General features: G+C 45.1%; 2 protein-coding genes and 1 long non-coding RNA gene across 7 annotated transcripts in view; 2 read left to right on the top strand and 1 right to left on the bottom strand.

The window, feature by feature from the left end:
* Positions 1-530: 530 nt before the first annotated feature.
* MICOS10 (mitochondrial contact site and cristae organizing system subunit 10) lies at positions 531-16,748 on the bottom strand. The gene is made up of 4 exons (XM_023940278.2): positions 16,640-16,748; positions 5,608-5,655; positions 4,960-5,069; positions 531-2,693 (listed from the first exon to the last, which is right to left on the bottom strand). The coding sequence occupies exons 1-4, from the start codon at positions 16,704-16,706 to the stop codon at positions 2,685-2,687; spliced, it is 234 nt and encodes a 77-aa protein (XP_023796046.1). The 5' UTR covers positions 16,707-16,748; the 3' UTR covers positions 531-2,684.
* CAPZB (capping actin protein of muscle Z-line subunit beta) overlaps positions 16,077-21,982 on the top strand; it is a 59,326-nt gene continuing 53,420 nt past the window's right edge. For 2 of the 5 annotated variants that reach the window (XM_086860416.1, XM_086860415.1), the window contains exons 1-2: positions 16,810-17,099; positions 20,639-20,797. In XM_086860416.1, the coding sequence (XP_086716542.1) occupies positions 17,013-17,099; positions 20,639-20,797 (246 nt within the window). In that variant the 5' untranslated portion in view covers positions 16,810-17,012. Of the gene's footprint in view, positions 16,320-16,800; positions 17,100-20,638; positions 20,798-21,982 lie in introns of those variants that run through there. The other 3 variants (XM_086860420.1, XM_086860419.1, XM_086860418.1) reach the window with 2 other exon arrangements.
* LOC147649518 (uncharacterized) lies at positions 19,031-19,552 on the top strand. The gene is made up of 2 exons (XR_015278694.1): positions 19,031-19,110; positions 19,432-19,552. It is a non-coding gene; the product is annotated as an uncharacterized LOC147649518 (long non-coding RNA).

Below are 21,982 nucleotides of genomic sequence, written 5' to 3'. Positions count from 1 at the left end.
AGATTTGTGGTCAGTCAAGCACTTGGGGAGTTGTTAAACGTTCAAAACCAGTTCTAGTCAGCAAACAGCTTTTTTTTCCCCCCCCCCCCCCGCCTTCTCCTGGGTAGTGATATGGTTTTCTTACTCAGTGTGTACTCACTCAGTTACAATTGGGATACAAGTTCTCTCCTAAAAGGTCTCATTAGGTTTGGGTAGGGACACCTGCCTTTTTCAGCCCTATCTTGTTTGCACTTTTTGGTCCGGATCCAAATCACGCCACAGACGAAGCAATGATTTCAGCAGGCTTAAGAAAGAAGGAAAAATGTGATAGTTTCCAGATGAGTGTATTATACTAAATTTAACATGCCTTTTGGTACTTAGAATTTCCACTTTTCCCCCTTCCATTTATGCAATTAGAAATGAAGAGGCAGGAAACCATTCCTATTCCAGCCTCAGTTGGGGACAGGCTCCTTCCCACAGAGGGAAAAAAGGAGACCTGTCCTCACAAGAAGATATTTTGCACAGCTTACATGGACAGGTTCAAAAATAGCTTTGGGATAATACATCTTTAATTAAATAAAGCAAAACAAATACAGATCCTTCACGTGGTAATTATATGTGCATATACATATATATATATACATACATCAACACAGACAATGACAAGCAAGGCAGCTGTGAAGAAAACCAAAAAAGTTAAGCTTTTACCCCATTTAAAGAGCAAATTTAAATTCCATTTTTAGAACTGTGCACTTTTTCCACACTCACCCACGTAGACTTCAACACCTTTGTTGTGATTATTCTCCCTCTAGCAGTGAAGGACACACTGGGAATCGATATCTAACAATTGATATCTCCAAATTCCAGTGGCCACAGAACCACTCCATCACAGGCCACAGCAGCCCAAGGTGAGAATTAACACTAGGAACTCTTATCTGAGCTGAAACAGAGCATGTAAGGGCTAAATAAAAAGTGGACTCATTGTCCCCAGTGTCACAGCAGGAGCTGAAGCTTTCTCTGCACGCTGACGGTCGCTACGTGCGGTGTCACCACCACTTTTGGTTCTCCAGGCTGGTGCTCCTCTCTCCAGCAGATCCCACTGGCTTCCCCGACTGCAGCACACACATGGAGAACTCAATAAAACCCCTTTCCAAACCACAGAGGAGCTGTGGCTCCAAAGTACACAGTTCAAATTAAAAATTGGGGCGGGATAAAATGATTTCAAATTGGGAAGAAAGAAAGATCTCCTGTTTTCAATAAGCTGTTTTGACCTGACTGATGAATGCAGTCCGGCAAGGGAGGAGGTGGAAAAACAAGGACATGCTGGAGCAATGGTCCTGGATGGTATCATGCTCTGACAGCCTCAATGCTGCTCTGGCACTGGAGCTATTTAATTTCACAAGTCCTTTGCTCCAGGCGAGCTCCTCAGCATCTGCTGGCTCTGGGCACAGCTCAACACGTTCCTCCAGAGTGCAGGATCCACACAGCAGTGCCCAGGACTGCAGCAGCCCCCACACCTCAGGCTGGATGATGAGGAGTTTCTCAAGCCCTCTCAACTCCAGCCTACATCTCAGTCTATCCCCTGGACTTTGCTGGCATGGTTTAAAATCCAACTACAGCACCATTTGTTTTCCTTTCTGCTATTTGCTGTGCAAAAGGAGTTGTTCTGACACTTTTCCACCTATCAGCACAACAGGTTTTCAATAAAGGGAAGTTCTACATCAACCTACACCATTCCCTTTCCCTTTCCCTCCTGAGACCTGCACTCAACTCCTCGTGCTACATGGACAACACACAAGTGTGGGACAAAGGGATCCTTGAGAGGCATCTCCATAGCTAGAAAGTTGTGCTGAGCAAAGCAGCAGTGAAGAAGCTCCTGAGCCAGGGGAAGAGCAGCAGACAAGGTGCCAGAACTGGGCTGGATGGAAAGAAGGGAGTGTCTTGCCAAGGCAATGAGGAGCTGTGACCCGTTCCCAGGCACTGAAAGCTCTCATCCCACAGAAGAGGGGTGCAAAAAGAATCAGCCTGAAGGGTCAGCTGAGAGCCAGGTGGCACGAGGATGTGTTTCCTGGCAAGTTTCAAACTGGGGTCACTCCCTGACCCAAAGCTACAAGAGACAGCAGGGCCTTGCTGTCACACAGTTTGGATTAACCCATTTGGATTCTGCCTCTTCTGAGAGGACAAAATTCCCATTTGAAAGGGCAACTGTACAAACAAGACTGAGGAGTATTTATATTCCTCTCCAAACACCGGCACAAGCAGCAGGGGTCTAGTGGGTGATTTATGAGGTGGGAATGCTTCTTTGAACTGGATGGTGGATGGGGGTTGCTGGGGAGGAACAGACGATGCTGGATTTGCTGAGGAGCTCTCCCAGTGGCCCAGGTGGTCTCAGCTGCTGGCTACTCCAAATGAAGTTCTCTCCTTCCATTCTCCCTCTCTCTCACTCACATACAAAGTCAACACACCAGAGAAGGCCATTTTTCTTTTATTTATTTCCCAGAAGAGCTCTTCCTTGCACTTTTCAGACACGATACAAAACAAGCAACAGAACTTTGTTTCATAGACAGAAACAGTTTGTTGGAGTATAAAGAGTTACTGGTGATCGTTACTGAAGAATGTCGGCTTATTCCAGGGGCACTTCAGTATTCCTGAGGAATAATCATTGATTTCTCCTTCCTTCCCACTGGGATAGTCTTAGCCATTAGTCACTGTTCCTGTAAAGCAAGAAGGCTTATATTATTAAAAAGCCATTTGGGTTCCTTACATGGAAGGTGCTGCAGGATGTAAAGCAAGTCACAGAGCTCTGCAACATTTCCAGAGGGCACGGGAACGTTCTCATCCTTTGCTAAAGCAAGAGGTTGTTTGTGGAGGAATGAAGCAGCTGTTCTCATGCCAGAAGCTTGCCATGTTTTCATCCTGATAAATTTGGTACTTCAAAAAGCTCCACATTATTGGTCAAGTTATTCACAGGCTGAAGAGAAATCAGGCTGAAATCAAAGCCACAAAGGGCAAGAGGAAAGGCTGTTTGCCTTCTTGTGTTCTTGCACATCAATACAAATCGACATTCCTAGCAAAGATTGTGAAGTTTGGGTGATAACACAGGCTAAATAACCTGAAAAACAGGATATTTTCCATTCTGCAAAGAAATCTAGGCTGTGCAATTCACAGCCATAGCATTTTAAGCCTTGAAGTAATCGTGACATGTTGATTTTAAATTCTGCTGAAGTCACAGTGAAAAACACTTGGTCAAATTACTTAGAAACCCCTCAGAATATTCTTACTACAAATTAGAACTCTTCTGCACTTTAAGAATTGATTTGGTGGAGATGAATGGCTCCTGCACTGTGTTGGGGTTCCATGATGGAATTTCTAATCCAAAGGATGGGCAGTGTGATGACCCAAGGAACAGCTGCAAAGTCACTCTGGCATCTCCTGGTTATTCAGTATCTTGGGAATCTCTCGTTCTGACTCAGGAGACTGAATTAAGAACTTGATCCTGAGCAATTCCAACTGGGTGAAGGCCTCAGTAACCTGGTCTGACCTCACAGCTGACCCCCAAGACCTCCTTCAAGTCCTTTCCAACTCAAGTTCTCCTGTGATCCTGTGAACTTGACAGGCTCAGAAAACTAGAAATCATTTCAACCAAGTCAATCTGTGCTACATCTCCCTCTAACAAAGCTGATTTTCTTGTAGTTTCTATCACTTTGACAAGTTAGCATTTTGAACAGAACTCAGTGTCGTAAAGGAAATCCTACAAAGTTCAGTTATAACAAATTTTTCTAAGAAAAAAACAGATGAGTGATAATGCAACAATATTTTCCATGTTCCTAACCAAGAGGAATGAAATAATTTTGTTGTAATAACCCTGGAGCCATTATCCATGACATGACATTTTGGAGGGAATTAATGACATTAACCATTAGATGGCTTCATCCCTATTTTCCCTCTCTCAGCCTCTTTGTGCCAGAGAAAGTGCACTGGAAACTATTTGTCTTGTGCCATGCAGGCATCTAAAGTATCCTTCCAGTTACCTCATGGCTCCAAGGACCACCCTGCTCCAGATTAGTCTTTAATCCAAATAAAATCCCTTCCTAGAGTGACCAGACACTGTTTTCTGCTGTCCAACATCCCTAGGAACAATCATCCTTGAACGAATAATGCTCTCTCAGAACATGTGAGCAGTGCATTTATCACTCTCATCAAGCCACACGTGTCACCCCAGCTTTTTTTTTGGGAGACACAAACTGCAGGAACAACCTCAGGATGGTGTGGAGTACTAACACATTTTAATGTGAACAAATCTGGCCAGAAGCACCAGGCAAATATTGGGATTTTGGGCAGTAGCTGATCAGTTACATCCAACTGTACTGCTCTCCAATGATTTTATTTGTTGGGGAATCTTATTATTTCCCTTTGATAGGCAGCTGGAGAGAATATTTGTAAGCAGGTATCTGTGGCAGAACATTTGACCTCGGTACTTTGTGAAGTGCTAAAGTAACTGTAAATACATCCTGGTGGATGGATGTCTCTCCACCAGTGTCACTGAAATGATTTAACCAGGCCATGGATCTGTGGAGAACACTCCTTTTGTTTCTTTTTTGTTTCCTTTCTTGTTTCTTTTTGTTTCCAGATGCCACGGTGATAAATTACCATGAGAACAGCCCCAACTCTGACACAGAAATTATGGAGTCAGTTTGTGGACTGGTGCACTGCAGCCAGTTTGAGACTGCACAAATTATTCCTGCTAATTAATCTATTCTTAAAATTTTTACTTCAGCATGGTAAGATATTTCTAAATATTCAGTGTTAATACTGAACTCATTGAAATGATCCTCTTCAAAACTTCTTACAGGGTTTTTCAAGACTAATAGATTACTATGCAAACAAGCTACAAAATTTACAAGTGATCAGTGTTTTCACACTGAAAAAAAAACCCAAAACCCAACAGAAGATTAAACAACACTTGGTGTTGATACTTACTTTTACAAATTTGCCATGGAGAAGATATGGAGATTGGAAGTCGTGTTGACAATTGGAATAAGCCATTCCTAACCCCATCCCTGACCCAAATGCAATAGGCCATGTCTTTCCTGTGGAACAGGCAAAAAGTCAAGGAAAGTTGTTTGTTTTATATTGTTCTATAAGAACTAAGAAAGAACAAATGACTAGAAGATGCATTCTAGGCATTTTCAAGCTTTAAAATCCTCCAAACCAGCCCTCTACAGAAGAAAAGTAACACCAGTTTAGGATTGGACAGAGAGCAGCCTCTGAATTCAAGGTATTACTGAAAATGACTCTGATTTAAAGCACAGCTGAAGAACCAAGACCAGTTTTAAATCCCTGGTGTGCAGTTTATTGTGGATCCAGCGATTTGGCTCAGGGTCTCCTGCCATTGCAGGATTTGAGCTGAGCACAGGAGGAGCTCAGGGAGGTGCCATGGATAACAACCTCCTTACACAACAGTTAAAAGTTTTGGGAGCTCCATTTCAATGGAAAAGACAGGACAAACAATGGAAGAATTGCTCTAATAAGCTGATTAATTTTTATGTGCCTCTAAGACTTCTAACTGTACCTACAACAGATGGAAAGTGGGAAGCCAGGCAGCCAAGATTAATGCAGTGTACTTACTTTTGAAGAAGATGACTGAGAAAACAATTCCTAATCCAAATCCAGCACCTGTAAAAAGAAATGCAGTGGGTGAGGATAAAGATAAAGCAAAGGAATGGGAAATTATTTAGCTCTTTACAGTAATTCTTTATTCCAACTCAGGAATATCAGACTATGACTATCCAACTACATGTTATTTCAGCACACTAAACCAGAGAGTTCTTACATAACAAATCTGAAAAAAACCCAATTCTTGTTTTCTTAAGTAACTGTAAGCAGCTAATTCAGATTAAAATCCCTACATATGTAATAAGTATATTATCAGAAATATCTGGGAAACAAACCAGACTCCAATCCCAGGGAAAGTTCCTGAATTTATGTCACCATCCACAATGTGAAATTAAAATTTATTTGGCTCATTGTCAGCAAATGAGAAACACTTAAATGAAAACTTATTGTGTCCTTGAGCTTCAGATTCTGCAGATGAATATCTCATTGTATTTCATTTATCTCACTACTTTAACTGCTTCAATGTGTGTCCTGAGGGCAGCAGAACTTTGAAGCTTTGTGTTACCCTATACCTTACAAAGAAAGCTCCAGGCTGCTTATCTTTCACATCCACAACATTCATTATGGAGCATATTTAAACACATTAGGAGGGAATGATTTTTCACATCCTTATAGTAGACAGAGAAATAACTGCATCACTTGAAACAAAATTAGTCAGTGACACTAAAAACCTTGGCATATTTAAAAATAATTTTTTGCTTTCCTTGGGAGGTGGAGCTTATGATTTTGTGCAAGATGTCAGGCAAAACTCCTCTCAGGACCCAATAAATATCACAGTGAAAACACTGTGAAAACTGCAGCTGAGTGGGCAAATTCTACCTTTAATTATGTCCACTGAAGAGAAGAATTTTAGATAAGGCACAGAAGTACAAAAGTTTGAAAAAAGAAGAAAAAAAAAATCAGTCATGCATATGCTCATTAAAATAAACAAACCAACAGCTTCAGGTTTATTTTGCAACAAACACACCCTGTTATAGGTTTCAACTTTCACCTTTCGATATGAGAAATTAAATATTATGAGTTTATTAATTAAATACATCCTTTTTTTATATTCCTAAAAGCACACAATCCTGTTGAATGCATTAGTAAGTGGGTTGAGTCCAGAACAATGCCAAGGAATCCTCTACCCTTGTGGCATATAGGAAGATGTTGCTTTTTTATTTAAGTTTCCTTGTGCTCTTCAAAATTTTTTCCTTGTATATTGATAATTTTCACTGCAGAACAGATTACTCAAAAAATACTGACATCCTCAGTACATTAGGATGCACCACCTCACCTTAATTAAGCATCCCACATTTTTTTGTTGGTTATAAACACATGAATATTAGGAGAGAGGAGAGCAAACCCCCCTCACGTTCACTCTCTGTTGAGACTTTCTGTATTTCCTGAGAGCTGAAAATGGGAGCTGGTTTGAAAACCCTCTTGATTTTACTACAGATTTTCACTTGTGCCAGAGGTAACTACTTTACCAGGTCATTACAACTTTGGAGTAGGCTTACAAAACATGCAGGAAGAGCTCTGACCGCCCGCCAAGCCATCCTGACATAACTCCCCCAGACATTTCTGAGCGCTGTGTGGAAGGTCAGCTCCTCACTGGAATCATTTGCACAGCTAAGGGAAAGTCTGGGATGCTCAGATGTCTGCTCAGAGCAGCAGGGTTTTTGTGCTCTCAGCAAGGCAGAAAGAGACACTCCTTGGAGCAGCTCCTTCAGACTTATGGACTGAGCACTGGAAGAGACATCAGGTCTCTCTCAGAGCCACAGCTCACCCCTGTAATCCCCCCAGCCCCTCCCAACACAGCTTTCCCTCTGTACCTTTGCTATGCTCCAGTGTTTATGCCATTAGGGATAATTATTATCTTCCAGAATCCATCCTGTTTGAGGGGAACTGGCTCCTCTGCCAGCCCCTTCCTACAACCTGTAGTAGAGCTGGTTTGGGCTGTTGTGTTTCAGGAGGGATTCTCTCTGTTCAGACAGCACCAGGACTGTCTCAAGTGGCCAGTTCTGCCATGAGGGAGTGAGCCAGTCCTACATTTCCTGGGAAGATCCCCTCTGCCAACCCAAACAGTTTAGCTAATCAATGAGAAATTATTTACAGGATGACAAATTCTGCATCATCTCAATGCATGGCCTGGGCAGTTTCTAATGTCACCACATTTTCCATGTTACCACTCAAACCCACATTCTTCTCACCAGCCTGGTGGTGAACTGCTTCCTGTCTTCTCTTAACACAACCCTGCACTAAGGAAGCAGTTATTAATACAGTTAATTAATTAATACAGTTTGTTTCCATTTACGTCCAGAAATTATCATTATCTCCTCCTTCAGATGTTCTCTCACATTACAGCCCCTCTCTAAGGGCTGCACTCACATGCCATTGCTGCTGCTTCCTGTTGGCCATGGGGGAAGCTACAGGATACACTTAAAAGGTGAAAAATTTATTATTTATGTCAACTGCAATTCAGCCTAAGCCTAAAACACACACTAGGCCTTCCCCCACACCAGCACCACTGTTAAACAGATGTGGTCCAGCATGACTGACTTAGGAAAAAGCTTTTTCTGATGCAGCTCATTGGATTGTTCTTCATGCAAATGCATTTTTGTGCAATTTTAGAGGCTATCATTGCACTTTATCCCAGCTGTAAGGAGTCTGCAGTGACAGTAAGCACAGAAAAATGATGGGAACACAGCTAAGACTTCGCTTTAAGTAATGAAAATGCCACAGAGAAGTGAAGGAGGAGATCTGACAGCTTCTGGCCTTCTGTGCAAGAAGGCAATTTGAGAAACAAAGGCAATAAAATACCTTGGGTTTCCTCATCTCACAGGCAGCTCGGGTCACTCCTCTCCTGACTGAGGCACAGACTACAGCCAGTGCTCAAAACCACTGTGATCTCAGCACCCTGTGCACAGAAACACCAGCTCTGCCCCTCACACCAGCCACTGCAAGCACAGCATTTGCTCTTTTCTTCTTGGTCTGAACAGTTCAAACTGGGTTTTGACTTGAAATCAGAACCTTCAGCTACATTTAATTCCTCAGCCCGTCTGGTTAAGAACTTCTTTCTGTGGGAAGTTTGTCACTCATCTTCATTCCACTAGAAAGTATTTGTGGTTATGTGGTCATTTCCTTTGTCTCCAGGACCAAGGGGGAGCAAAACCATCTTGCCTCAGGAGCAAAGCAATGCATTTCACTTTAATTCTATATAAAGTTACACCAGAGATAAACAATGGCAGAGCTGATGATGAGTTTTACAGGTTTAAAGTTCTCACATGCTCCATTTCCTCTTAAAGAGGCAACATGTCGCTTCAAAGAGCCGCCCACCTGAGCAGGGGACGCTCCAGCTGTTCCTCCTAAAGATCAGCACCTCTAGGCCAGGCTTTAACTTCATAACAATAAAACATGAAAGGTTTATCTTACAATAAAAACAAAGGAACATGGAAAAGCAAAGGGCTTGATCCACACCAGGCACATTTTCCCTCCCTTTCTTGCATGACCGACTCTTCGGAGGAAAAGGCCACAGGAAGGAGTACAACTCATTTTTCACCTTCTCTGACAGTTTCAAATGTTTAACTAGAAAAACAGCCTCTTCCACCCCACATCCATCACTTCAGCCTAAACTCATTTACAGTGTCACCAGGGGACAGGACACTTGTGTGGACACCTCAGCCCTGCTCCCCACTACGCGTCCCAGCCACACAGAGCGGCACAGCCACACGGAATTGGTGTTAGGCAGCAAGCCCAGGCACCACAACTTTTTTCTTTCTGCTTTTTCTGCTTCTTCCACCTTCCAAGAAAAACGTCCCGGTACCTCCAATCAATCTAACACGCGGGAGAGCACGCGCTGTGTGCTCAACAGGACGTCATAAAAGTGTCTCAGAGAGAAACACAAATCTTCAGGATGGGCTCCTGCCCCGTAAGAACATCTGGGAAAAGCTTTTTCTATAAATTTAATCAACAGTCGCTCTAACAGTGATACTACACGGTTCTTTCCTAGGCTACCCAAGTAGCTACAGGCTGAGGCAGCTACTAACACAGCCACACCTAGATGTGTTTTGCTTCAATAGCTTGAAACTTAAAATAGAAGGATTAAAATATGCTCATTGACATCTGGCAGATGTGTTGCTGTTACTATAGCAGCTGGAAGGTTTTCAATTACTTAATCCCAAAACGAAAACTATTCTTTTCCTTTGCCATTCCACACACATTAATACAAAACTGAGAGCTTCAGCCTCCAATCCCACTCTGACAAGATACATAAAGAATTGCTTTGCAAAAATGTGGAGGGAAGTTGCCTTCACACACCAGGGCCTTCACAGGGCAGCACTTGGGGCCAGTCAGAAATCCAAGACCATGAAATCACTTATTTACGGAGAGAATTAATTTTAAGCAGACTCTTTGCAAGGTCTTAGTGGCAGGAATCAGATTTTCTTCAAACACCAACTTTGAAGCTTTCATTCCCATCTCCCCTGTGGTGTGGATTGTTTGTAGAGCAGACAGAAAAATGAGCACAGGCACTGGAAGAAAACACAGTGAAATTACATACCAAGTGCTCAAGAAAGAAGCAGAAAAAAGAGAGTTTTGTTTTATACTAGCATCTGACTGCAGTAACAGAGAAAAATTGGAATAACAAAATATTAATATCCAAATATCATATTAATCAAAAATCCTGACATGCTTTCAGGGTCAGGTCAAGCACTGCTCAAAGGCAAACCCTGGGTAAACATCAGCACAGTTGTAGAGACACAGAGAGCAGCACAAAGGGCCCGTGATGTCCCAGGGAACCAGGGACACTGGACCAGAAACTTCAACCTCCCACCACGGACTGGTGAATGAACTGGGACACCTGAGGGCACAAACGTTTTCTCCCTCTAAAAGGGGAAGAGCAGAGGAGGGGAAGCTGCTCTATGATGAGATAGTGCAAGTTCCCTGTGAGGTTGGGGAGGCCCAACACAGATTTCCCAGAGGAGTTGTGGCTGCTCCTGGATCCCTGGCAGTGTCCAAGGCCAGGCTGGATGGTGGAAGGTGTCCCTGCCATGGCAGAGGTGGGACTGGAAGAGCTTTAAGGTGCCTTCCACCCCAAACTTCATCCTGGGATTCTGTGCTCAGTGTTGCACCAAGCTTTTAGACAAATCAGGGCTGTGCTTGCTTTAGAAGCTCCTGTATAAGAAATCAGCAATATTCTCAGCAAATACCCCTCTGACAGGAAACTTTACCTTGTCTTACTGCAATTACATGTTCTGCTAATAAAAACATTGCTGAAAAGAAAGATTTAGCAGGAGTAAACACACCACACTCAGGGCTTTTGCAGCCCAGCTCTGAGGGTTGGCAATGCTGCTGCTTCACACCCACCCAGCACAGGCTGGCCAGCACTGACGTCTGCTGGCCCAGCTCAGAAACAAAGATAACAGAGAGCAAGAAGAGTTTCAGGGGCATCTCACTGGCAAGAGAAGAGAAAACCAGCCTGATCTTCTCAAACCTCTTGCTATTCATTTATTATAACCAAGGATTTTCTCAGAAAACTGTATCTGATATAAAAAAAACAACAAAGTCTTGTTCACACCTACTGCTGTAACTTCTCAAGGACCAAACTTCAGGATATCACCTGGCTACAGTCCCTTTCCCCTGGGCACTGCCACCTCCAAAAAAGGCAGAGCTGGCATCTTATCGATGCACTGCTGCAGAGGCTCAGGAAGTCAGGGCATTTTGGGCTCATTTCCTGTGAGGCAGAGTTGAGGAGGTCTGGAGGTTTGCAAAGGCTGCAGGTGGACTGGCACAGCTGGTGGGGCACACCCCAGCAGGGCACAATGCAGTTAGGAGGAGACCTGGATTCCTAAAGAGTCTTTTCCTTCCAACACAAGATAATACTCTCTTAATTTGTAAATGGACACTGTATTCAGAGCTCTGCTAGCATTATAACTAAATATTGCTGTTACATTTTGGACTAAAAGCCTTTTCTCAGAACAGCACTTGCCCACCTCTTTTCCAAGGAAAACATTTTTTGCTGCCTGAGCCATGAGCAGCTCATATTTACACTAGTCTGCTGCAAGACACAACTAGTAGAGCTGGATCTTCTGTACCACCAGGAAAAATAACTTGGGGTTCCAACAAAGCTCACACAACAATGCAGCTGTGTGTGCACATAATATCCATGTTCTCCAGCACTAAAAACAAACCCCCAAAGGAGTTTGGAACAAGCCTTCTGGCCTGGTAGCTAAGACTGGATGGTCACTGCCAAGCAAAAAAAAAACCACTTCAAAACAAGAATTTCAGGATTTTTGTATATTTAGACAAAGTCTAATCCAGTTTTCAGAAAGTGTAATCAAGTTTTATCATTATATAGACTGACTTTATCCTATTCATAACCATGTGAAGGATTATTTAAAAATACTGACATTGCAATCCATACAATGATTCTTTCTGAAATATCCAATCTGTGGAATGACACAAACAATACAATTTCATCCTAGCCATTAACAGAATATTCAAGCAGGCCAGATGATGAAAGGCAGAAGAAATAATGTTAACAGTTGCAGGAGAATTCAAAGCACCCTTTTCTCTTTAAAAAAAAAAAACCCCTATTAAATGGAAATTAGAAGCATTTTATTTTCAGATGTCAAAACAGAGGATTAGAGGAAAATGAAATCACTACACTGGGTTATTTACAAGCTTCCAGGCTGGATTTTGGTCAATCACAGACATACAGCAAAACATTTCTCTCCTGCAAAAAAAATTAACTTCAACACAGCAACTTCACACACACAAGTCATGAAGAAAACAGCTTCCCTAGGATTACCTTCCAGTATCAGGGAAATTACAACATACAACTCATTTAAACAGCTTCAAAACAAGACATGCAGGCACATAAACCTCCCTCTCTTCCACACTTGCTCTTTATTGCCTCTCTGTCCCTGCAAACTGCATATAATAATAATAATTTGTCCAAAATTACAGCCTTTCAGAAAAAAAAACAACACCTCTGTCAATCTTTTGTGAGTAATTGTCTTTCCAAATAAACAGCCATGAACTATCCATCAGTTAAACAAACAAACCAACCCTTTGAACAGGGTTTGGAGCCTGCAGGATGGAGGAAGACCACAGCAGTTTTTACTTCATCACCCCTCCTCTGCAGAGCTCTACGGATGAAAAGGAAGAAATGGCTGTGAAGTTCACAGGAGTTAAAGGGAAGGAAAAGAAATCCATGCTAGTTCAAGTCTCTTGTTTCCACACTCCAAACAAACGAAGTTTTCTGTAAGAAAGTAACAAGGAGTTTGTCAGCATGGCAATCAGTATCAGAATGAAAAAAAAGGAATAAAGTTATATTATTTAAATGACTGCCTGGGTGAAAAGCCCTGAGGATGGTGCAAAGGCAGAGGCAGCAGGACTGGATTGCCCATCAGAAAACCCCTGGTGAGTTAACAAAGCACAACCCAGTCCCTGCACACGAACACTGTGCTCACAACTACATCTGGAATGGAAGAGGAACAAAACCACCTGGATACAGCCTCATCATTAGCAAAATAAATAAATATCATCCGAATAAAAACGAGGTTACCACAAGCTCCACTTAACAATGGCTCAATGTTCTGCACAGGCATGAAAAGGTTTACTGACTCTTTGAAATTAAATACTGTCCTAACAACGCCTGACAACATCCTCTGTTTGGAACTAACAGGAAAAAGTTAATACTCAATTACAAGATCCACACAGGTAGTGACCAAGAGCTTGAAAACATAATACAGCATTTCAAAAGATGCAGCAAAAGATAAATATTTATTTTGGAAGTTTTAATGGCAGGAGATCAAGTTTTTTCAGGAGCCTGGTCTCCACCTAAAACAGTATTGCACAACTACAAACAGAGCTGAGGACAGACTTAGTGGGAATCCTGATGGGTTAAGGACAGGCTGCACAGTCCCAGCTGGAATTTAAACCACATTTCTGCTAATAAAGCCAGCCTGAGAGCTCCACCTCCCCTTCTTCCCCTTTTCTGTTTCCCATGTTCCACCAGCCCTCAAACTAATCCACAGGAGTTATCTGTCCACAGTTCTCAAAGACACTGGGAAATGTCATGCATGCAGGGCTGCAGAAATTCAGTGTTTTCCTTTATTTAGAGAGTCTGGAATGGGAAAATACTGGGCTAATCACAATGTTTGTTTTTCCCCAGCCAGTAGCTGGGAAGATCTCCCTGGCTGTAGCATTTGGGAAGGATGTAAAGGAGAATTTGGGAAGGAAACTGTGGCCACCAAAGGGAAAAGTCTGACAAAAAAAGACATTTACCAAATCCTGTATCCCATGTAACAACTAAATCCTCAAGTAAAAAAGTTCATTTTCTTTCCTTCTTTCCAGTACAACAACCACCCTTGATAATTTATTGGAACTCCAGTAAACTTTTCAGTAATATTACAAAACAAATCAACACAACCACTCACAGTTTTAATGTCCCTGCAAAGAAAACAATCATTCCCACTGGAAAAATCTGTGTTGTCAGCACATGGTTCATGCAGGAGGTTGCCAGTACAAACGCCTCAGTTCCTGATCAATTGTAAAAGCACACTAAGCAGGGAAGTGCCCTCACACCTGAAGGGAAACCCATGTCTGTGCCCATCCCACTGGCTTTGGTGCAAAGATAAAGAGATGCAGCACATTTTTTTGGCAATCTAATGAAAAACATGAATTTGACTGAGATCTCTACTCAGCATCCTTGTGAAGCCAACACTGGGAATCCTGGGACTGAAGCACAAGGCAAAGCAGGTTCTCTTTCTTCTGTTGCTGCTTTAGGGTGGAAGAAAACACCCAACCAAAACAAAAGGCCTCCTGCAGAGTCAGGAGTGAAGGTGACAGACACCGGGCTAAGTGCTACACACACACCTGAGGGATCTGGGCAAGCTGGGGGAGTGGCCCATGGCAATCCCATGAGGTTTAACAAGAGCAGGTGCTGGTGCTGCACATGGGCCAGGACAATCCCCAAGCTCTGTCCAGGCTGAGGGATGAAGGACCTGGGGGTGCTGGTGGCTGAGAGCTGGACATGAGCCAGCCCAGAAACTCCCTGTGCTGATCCCCCAGTGTGGGCAGCAGGAAAGGGGGATCCTGACCCTCTCCCACAGCACAGCAAGGACCTGGAGCTGCTGGAGCCAGGCCAAAAGAGGCACCAGGATGATCAGAGGGATGGAGCAGCTCTGCTGGGAGGAAAGGCTGAGAGAATTGGGATTGTTCAGCCTGGAAAAAAGAAGGTTTTGGGGTGACCTCATTGCAGCCTTCCAGTACCTGAAGGGAGCTGGCAGGAAAGAGGGAAAGAAATTGTTTGCAAGGGCCTGGAGAGAGACAGGACAAAGGGGAATGGCTTCCCAATGACAGAGGAAGGATATGGGTGGATAATGGGAAAAAATTCTTCCCTGTGAGGGTGGTGAGGCCCTGCAACAGATTTCCCAGAGCAACTGTGGCTGTCCCATCCCTGGAAGTGCCCAAGGCCAGGTTGGACTGGGCTTGGAGCAGCCTGGGACAGCTGAAGGTGCCCCTGCCCATGGCAGGGGTGGGACTGAGTGAGTTTTAAGGTCCCTTCCAGCACAAACCAGCCTGAGATTGTGTGAAATCAACCCTGTATCCACTTCTTTCAGCCTCCAGGGCAGAGGATGTACAGGATTCTGACATGTACAGCTGCAGCGTGGAACAAGTTCTTGTTTATAATTTGGCATACTTAATATTTTATGATAAAGCAACCAATGCTATGGAAACATAAACACATCCAGATATGTTTGTCAGACAAACCTGAATAGAATTTCATAAGGAAAAACACTGCTCTGGAGCACTTGACACTTTTCAAAGGTCTGTTATAAACAATGGAAGTTTCAGTTTACTTAGAATTATTAAACATCTTTTCTAATGGAAAAGTATTAGGCAACTAAAACCCCCGAGTTCCTCCTCATCAGCTTCCAAGCACAAGGCCACTGCAGCAACAAGAAATAAACATTCACATTTCCCAGCTATTATTTATGGTTCTAAAAGAGACATCTGCACCAACAGGGAACGAATATCTTCTGTGTCAGACACTGCATTTCTTGCTTTACACACGGCATTTGAAGATTTGGCTTTGTAAACACATTTTGTGAAGCCAAACGCTCTGCCCGGTGTCGCTTTGCAGCCGGTCACAGAGCGAGCACGGCGCTGCCACCACCACCCCTAAAACTCACAGTATTCGGTGGAACCATTCAAACCAGTGAATGTTTTGCCGCAGAAAACCGAGGCACGTGCATAACTCTCATTCTACGGGCAAATAAATACGGAAAAACCCAACAGAACCGTTCTGCTAGTCGATGAAAAAAAGAAGAGCTCCAGGGCTGGGACACGGACGGCGCTTCTCAATGTCACACACTCCACACGCGGTACCGAGTGACACGTGCCAAAGCCCTCAGCGTGTCACGCTGCCAACTGCTTTTAATAAACGCAGCCCCCCTGGCACACGGAGTGATGTGAACAGCTCTGCACACACCGATTTCAAACCCACCGCCGCAGCAAAGCCGAAGGCGGACGAGGTCGTGGCACGCCAGGAGCCGGTTGTGCCTGCCCGCCGCTCATTCAATCCTCCCAGATTTCATACGGAGCCCAGATTTCCCACGGAAAACTCTTCCCTTCAGCACAGGGAGTAACCAGAGGCCAAACACGCCCGGACCGCGGTAAGCCGGGGCCGGGCCGGGGCGCAGAGCTGGGAGCGGGCCCGGCGGGGGTCCGAGCCCGCGGCCAAGGTCACCTTGCCAGGCCCGGGGCCGCCGGCTTTACCCGACGCCGGGGGCAGCCATGAGGGCGGATCCTCCGGACACCCTGAGCCCCTCCCGGGCTCACAACCGCTCTGAGGAGAACCTGGGACGACTGGGGACGGTGGGCCCCGCGCCGCGGGGAAACGCCGGCGGTCGCTCTCCCAGGTTCGGGGAGCCCGGGGGACCACCACCGCTCTTCCCCGGGCCCTCCCGCTCCGCCGTGCCCATGCCGCCCTTACCCAGCTTGACGGCGGAGTCCGCCACACACCGGTCCCACTTCCTGCCCAGGTCGCCCTCCGACGCCATCTTGCCCGTCCCCTCACCTCCTCCCCCGCGCAACTCTCGCGAGACCAGGTGCTCCACCTATCGCCCGCGCCGGCAGGTCTCGCGAGAGTTCGCCGTCGTTGCCAAGGTAACCGACGGGCGGGCGTCATGGCCGCCGCGCCCGACCTTGGGCCCAGCCCAAAATCCCCTTTTTCCTCATAGGATCCGGCCCAAAACGCCGTTTTCCCCCGTAAGACCGGGCTCGCCACGTCCCCAGCCCGTCCCGGGCTCCATCTCTCCGTCTAGAGCTCCCGCTGTGTCCTTGTTTGCCCTCGTCTCCCTCAGCCTATGGCAGCATCCCTACCTCCTCGCAGGCGCCCGGGTTGGGCCCGCGCCCGCCGCCCCCCTGCCCGCAGGGCTCTCGCCTCATCCATGGTAAGAGCCGAGCTGTGCTGCAGGGCCAAGCTTCTCACTGCAGCCTTGGGTACATCACTGGACACTCACTGTCGTGTAGGTTTTCCTTGGCAATGGTCCTGCATCCTACACAGCTCCTGCAGCAGCTCTGGAGGGAGAACATTCCGTGAGGGGGGCAGAGCGCTGGAACAGGTGCCCAGGGAGGGCTTGGAGTCTCCCTGGCTGGAGACATTCCAAACCCACCTGGATGCATTCCTGTGTCACCTTCTCCAGGTGTCCCTGCCTTGGCAGGGAGGTTAAAACGAATGATTTCCAGAAAGCCCTTCCAACCCTAATAATTCTGTGTTTTTTACTGTCTGGCCTCAGCTGCTCTTCAGGGCCTGAAATGAGATACAGGTATGTGACAGCTCTTGTTAATCCCTATCAATATCCCAGGAATCACCTCATTTTAAGAGCAGCCTGGGCCCCCCCACACTCTTGTTTATTTGAGAGAAGGAGCCGAATAATCTCAGCAAGATCATTCTGTCACATTCAAGAAGTTAATCCACACAATAGGCTGACAGTGAGAATCACAGAATTGCAGAATGCTTTGGGTTGGGAGGAGTATTAAAGTTCATTCAGTTCCACTCCCTGCCGTGGGCAGGGACACCTTCCCCTATCCCAGGTTGTTCCAAGCCTAATCCAGCCTGGATTTGGGCACTTCCAGGGATCCAGGGGCAGCCACAGCTTTTCTGGGCACCTGTGCCAGGGCCTGCCCACCTTCACAGGGAAGGATTTCACTCTTGTACATATACATATATATTTCCTAATTTTAGAGGTTGTGGGAAGGGTTCCCACTGACTTCTGGGGTTTCAGCCCATCCTGCAGCGTGCTGCAGCTTTGTGGAGCCAGCAAGTAACTGTGAATATCTCCAAAACTACTATAATGAATTTTGTGTTGCAAATGGTGTGTAGGCTGCCTGGAAGGCATTCTCCAGAAGCCTTGAAGAAAAAAAACCCCAGGGCGTTTGTCAAGTACTAATGTCCTCGTTCACACTGTGAGGCAATTTTTAGCTGTGATTACTTGTTTTGATTTCTTCAAGTTCTGGCAATTTTCTTTATCGAGGTGGAGGAGGCTCTGCTGCTTCATAAAACTGGAAGTTCTTTCACAAGTCAGTTACTAAAGGCATAAACAGAAGTGCAAAATTCTTGAAGTTGGCAAAAGTTTCATTAAGTTATTGTTGGTTTAAGTCTTTCATTTATTTTAAAAGTACAACTGGTTTTGATCTAGAGTCACGATGAAGATTTTTAATTGGTTTGGTTCAACTCCTTCACATATCACAATCACAATTAACCATTATTTTCTCTTCCTTATAAAATCTAAATGGCTTTTAAAAACTTATCTTAAAAGGCACATGGTTAAACTGAACCCCTGAAGGTTCAAGAGGTTTCCCTGGAGAAGGCAGCCCTTGTTCTGTAAGGGGATCTTCCTTTTCTCTTCCTCTCCCTGCAATTTGCTCAAATCAGTCTGCATTGCTGCATAGTTGGTATCCAAAATAGAACCACGCATCGAGTTACTTATAAAAATACCAACATGATCCAGCAGTTTTTTCCCTGAGTAGCTACAGAAGAGCTTTTCTGAAACCGCTGCCCCAGCGGTGCCAGCCCCACCCTCCCGTTTCCAAACAGCTCTGGAAAATATCAAGAGGGGAAAAAAGATAACTTGAAGCCTCCAAAATAATTCTTTCATTTTCATCCCCAAAAAAATTAAATTCCAGAAGGCAGTGTTTAAAACCAACCCAGAAATGTGGTCTTCTGTTGGCAAAAACATATGCTGAGTGCAGGCCAGTGTAGTCTCACTTCACACTTACTCATTTTCAGGCTGTTGGGCTCCCTGGAAAACGCTGTTTTTTGGGATGGAGGAAGCAGTGGTGAGCAGCTGGATTGTGAGGCACTTCATAAAGGGTTGTGTGGCTGCCTCTCAATGTATCCTGACAGCCTCACCTCAGGACCTGGTGCATTAAACCCTTTCCAAGGGGATGGAATAGTTCAGGGTAATTGTTTTGAACGTTCAGCTTCCTTTGGAGAAATCACTGCTGCTTTTAAATCCCAGAGTCACTGAGTGATCAGAGGGGGGCTCTGGAAAACGTTATCCATTAAGGATCTAGAGCACATTCTCTGTACCCCTTCCCCACCCCAGGGAAAAATGAAGGCAGGAGGGAATGTGTCCAAAGACAGGCTTTTCTCTCCATTGCTATAGTTACTTGGCAGTTAGACCCTCGCAGTGTAATATCAAGTATTTATTATTGTGGGACTCCAAGGTGATGTTTAGAACATGCAGTTTTGAAAAAGCTTTTTTTTTTTGCATTTTACAGCCCAGCATGTGCTATCCCAGGATTCCTTCCCTCCCTTCTCCCCTCGTGCTCTCCTCTCCTTTCTTTTCCAGTAAATAAGTGTATGAATAAATGGAGGAAATGAAGCCAGAAAGCTTCAAAATGAGCCCTGTATTTCTCTGGTGGAAGTCAGCTTCTAGTTGAAGTAGGTTCAGACCTCGTGTCCCCAGTTTTGTTAACAATATCCCTGACTGAGCTGTGTGTGGAATTAAGCACTGCTCACTAGGAGTTAGACACTGCTTAGGTTTTCAGCAGAAAGTCATCAGATAGGGCAGAGGCAGGACTGGGGATCTCAGGTGAATAATAATTATTATTTTTCAAAATTGCTGCTTCCCTGGTGTCTAGTGGAAGATCCAATGCTGGCTCCAGTTCTGGGAGCCTCACCACAAGAAGATGGGGCTGGAGAGTGTCCAGGGAAAGGAATGGAGCTGGAGAAGGGTTTGGAGCACCAGGAGAGGCTGAGGGAGCTGGGAAGGCTCAGCCTGGAGAAAAGGAGGCTCAGGGGGAATTTCTGGCTCTGTACAACTCCCTGCCAGGAGGGGACAGCCAGGGGATTGGGATTTCTCCCAGGGAACAGGGACAGGAGGAGAGGGAACGGCCTCAGGCTGGGCCAGGGGAGGCTCAGGGTGGACAGCAGCAGGAATTTGCCCATGGAAAGGGAGCTCAGGCCTTGGAAGGGGCTGCCTGGGGAGGTTTGGAGTCCCCATCCCTGGAGGTGTCCCAGGAAGGGCTGGATGTGGCACTCAGTGCTGGGGACAAGGTGGGGATTGGTCACAGCTTGGGCTGGGAGGGCTTTTCCAAGGATTCTATGATTCCATAGCTGCACCTGGGGGTGAGGAGCTCCTCTGGAACTGCACCAGCCAGAATTCAAACCCTTTTCAAGAGAACAGCCTTCCTTCCAACTGTTACCTCTGGCTTGTCCATAGAGCAGGATGACTTATGGCTCAAAAGTTCCCAGCAAGTTTTGTTGGTTTTTTTTAAATCTTGAACCTTCCCCAGCATGAGAATATCACCTCTTACCCTATTTTTTCAAAGAGTCCTAAAGCATCCCTTGTGTAATTTCCCCACTGGATACTGATACACTCTCGCTCTCCTCTTTTCCAAAGAATACACATGCAGCTTCTCCCATAGATTTAAATAACATGAATCACCTCCCACACATATATTTTTAATTTGTTTTTCTGCCAAGATCTGCACAGGAAGGCAGCAGTGTAGGAGTTATCTGCTTGTAATGGTTGACACAGCCTCGGTGTGGGCCCCCACTCCCTGTTTCCTGTACTTCCAGAACGATTCTTTCACCTTACAGAGAGCTCAAGACCTGGCTGGGAACCTCCAACTCTCCACTCAGGTGTGTTGGGTTTTTCCTGCAAACATAAGCCACCTTCACCAACAGACACTGATGCTTCTTTCTCCCTTTGAAAACCTTTTAGCTATCCAAGCAACAAAAAAAGCTCTGAGGAGAAAGAAACCCCTCCTCAGCAGGATTTTGCCCTGAAATGGGAAAAGCGCCAGCGACTCCATTAAGCCTCCTGTGCTGTCCTTATTGATTTTATGTGGACGGCAGTCGGATGCTGTGGGGTGAACAATCCTCTGAGGCTGGCCTGACTTGCATTAGGAGGGACAGCTTGTGCTGCAGTCAAACATCCCCCAGGCTTTCCATGGGGGAATCACATCCACGTTAATTAGCACGTTCTGGGCCCGTGCTGATGGATTTCCACGCCACTTTGGTTGGATTCAGCGCGTGGTGCTGCTGCTTCCAGCTGTCAGGTATGGCTGGTTGAAGCAGAACTTGGAAAAATGGTACAAAATGTGTCACAGCTCGCTGTGCTAACTCTACTCTAAGCTGCTTTTGCCATGGACATGAAGTTTGCCCCAAAAATCTCAGCAGGAAAGCACTTGCATGGAAACACTGACCTGAGTTTTTGCCAGCTCTGAAACTCCAGGCAAAAGCAATGCTCTGACATTCCATGTCTTTATTTTCTGTGTACTATTTCATGATCATTTTTTAGAACAGCAGAGAGAAAAAAAACCTCCTTGTGCTGTATTGATGAGGTTTTCTAAGGAATAAGCCCATAAAAAAGTGCTATTTTTCAGCCTTTTAGTATGTTTTTCCATTCGTCCATGTCTCTGGCTAATTCTATACAGATTCTAACTACTGAACCGTGACCATTGTATTAAGAAAGAATCCAGGCAGGCCCTTACAATTCTTTTGGCTGGTATATTAGCAGGCTTCAAATGAAGTGCAACGTGTCAAGGAAAAAGTAAGGGAATGGAAATTTTTGTTTCTTTCTGCTGTATTTAATCAGCTTTCTCCTTGACTTTTTTTTTTTTTAATGACAAGCCACAGACATTATTGCTAGTTAATGACCAAGTTTGACTAGAATCCTCAATACTCTTCAGGCTGAAGGCAGCTCCTGTGTCTCAAGTTTTCTGAGCTGAAAAGACAAAGTTCAAGGAGCAGCTGCAAGAAGAGGAATAAACTGTGTCCTAGGATATGCAGCTAAATGTGCTGGAACACAGGGGATCCTAACAT

Source organism: Cyanistes caeruleus, chromosome 22 (assembly GCF_971803275.1).
Source record: "Cyanistes caeruleus chromosome 22, bCyaCae1.hap1.1, whole genome shotgun sequence".
NCBI classification, from domain to species: Eukaryota; Metazoa; Chordata; class Aves; order Passeriformes; family Paridae; genus Cyanistes; species Cyanistes caeruleus.
This window is presented reverse-complemented; position numbering and strand designations above follow the sequence as displayed.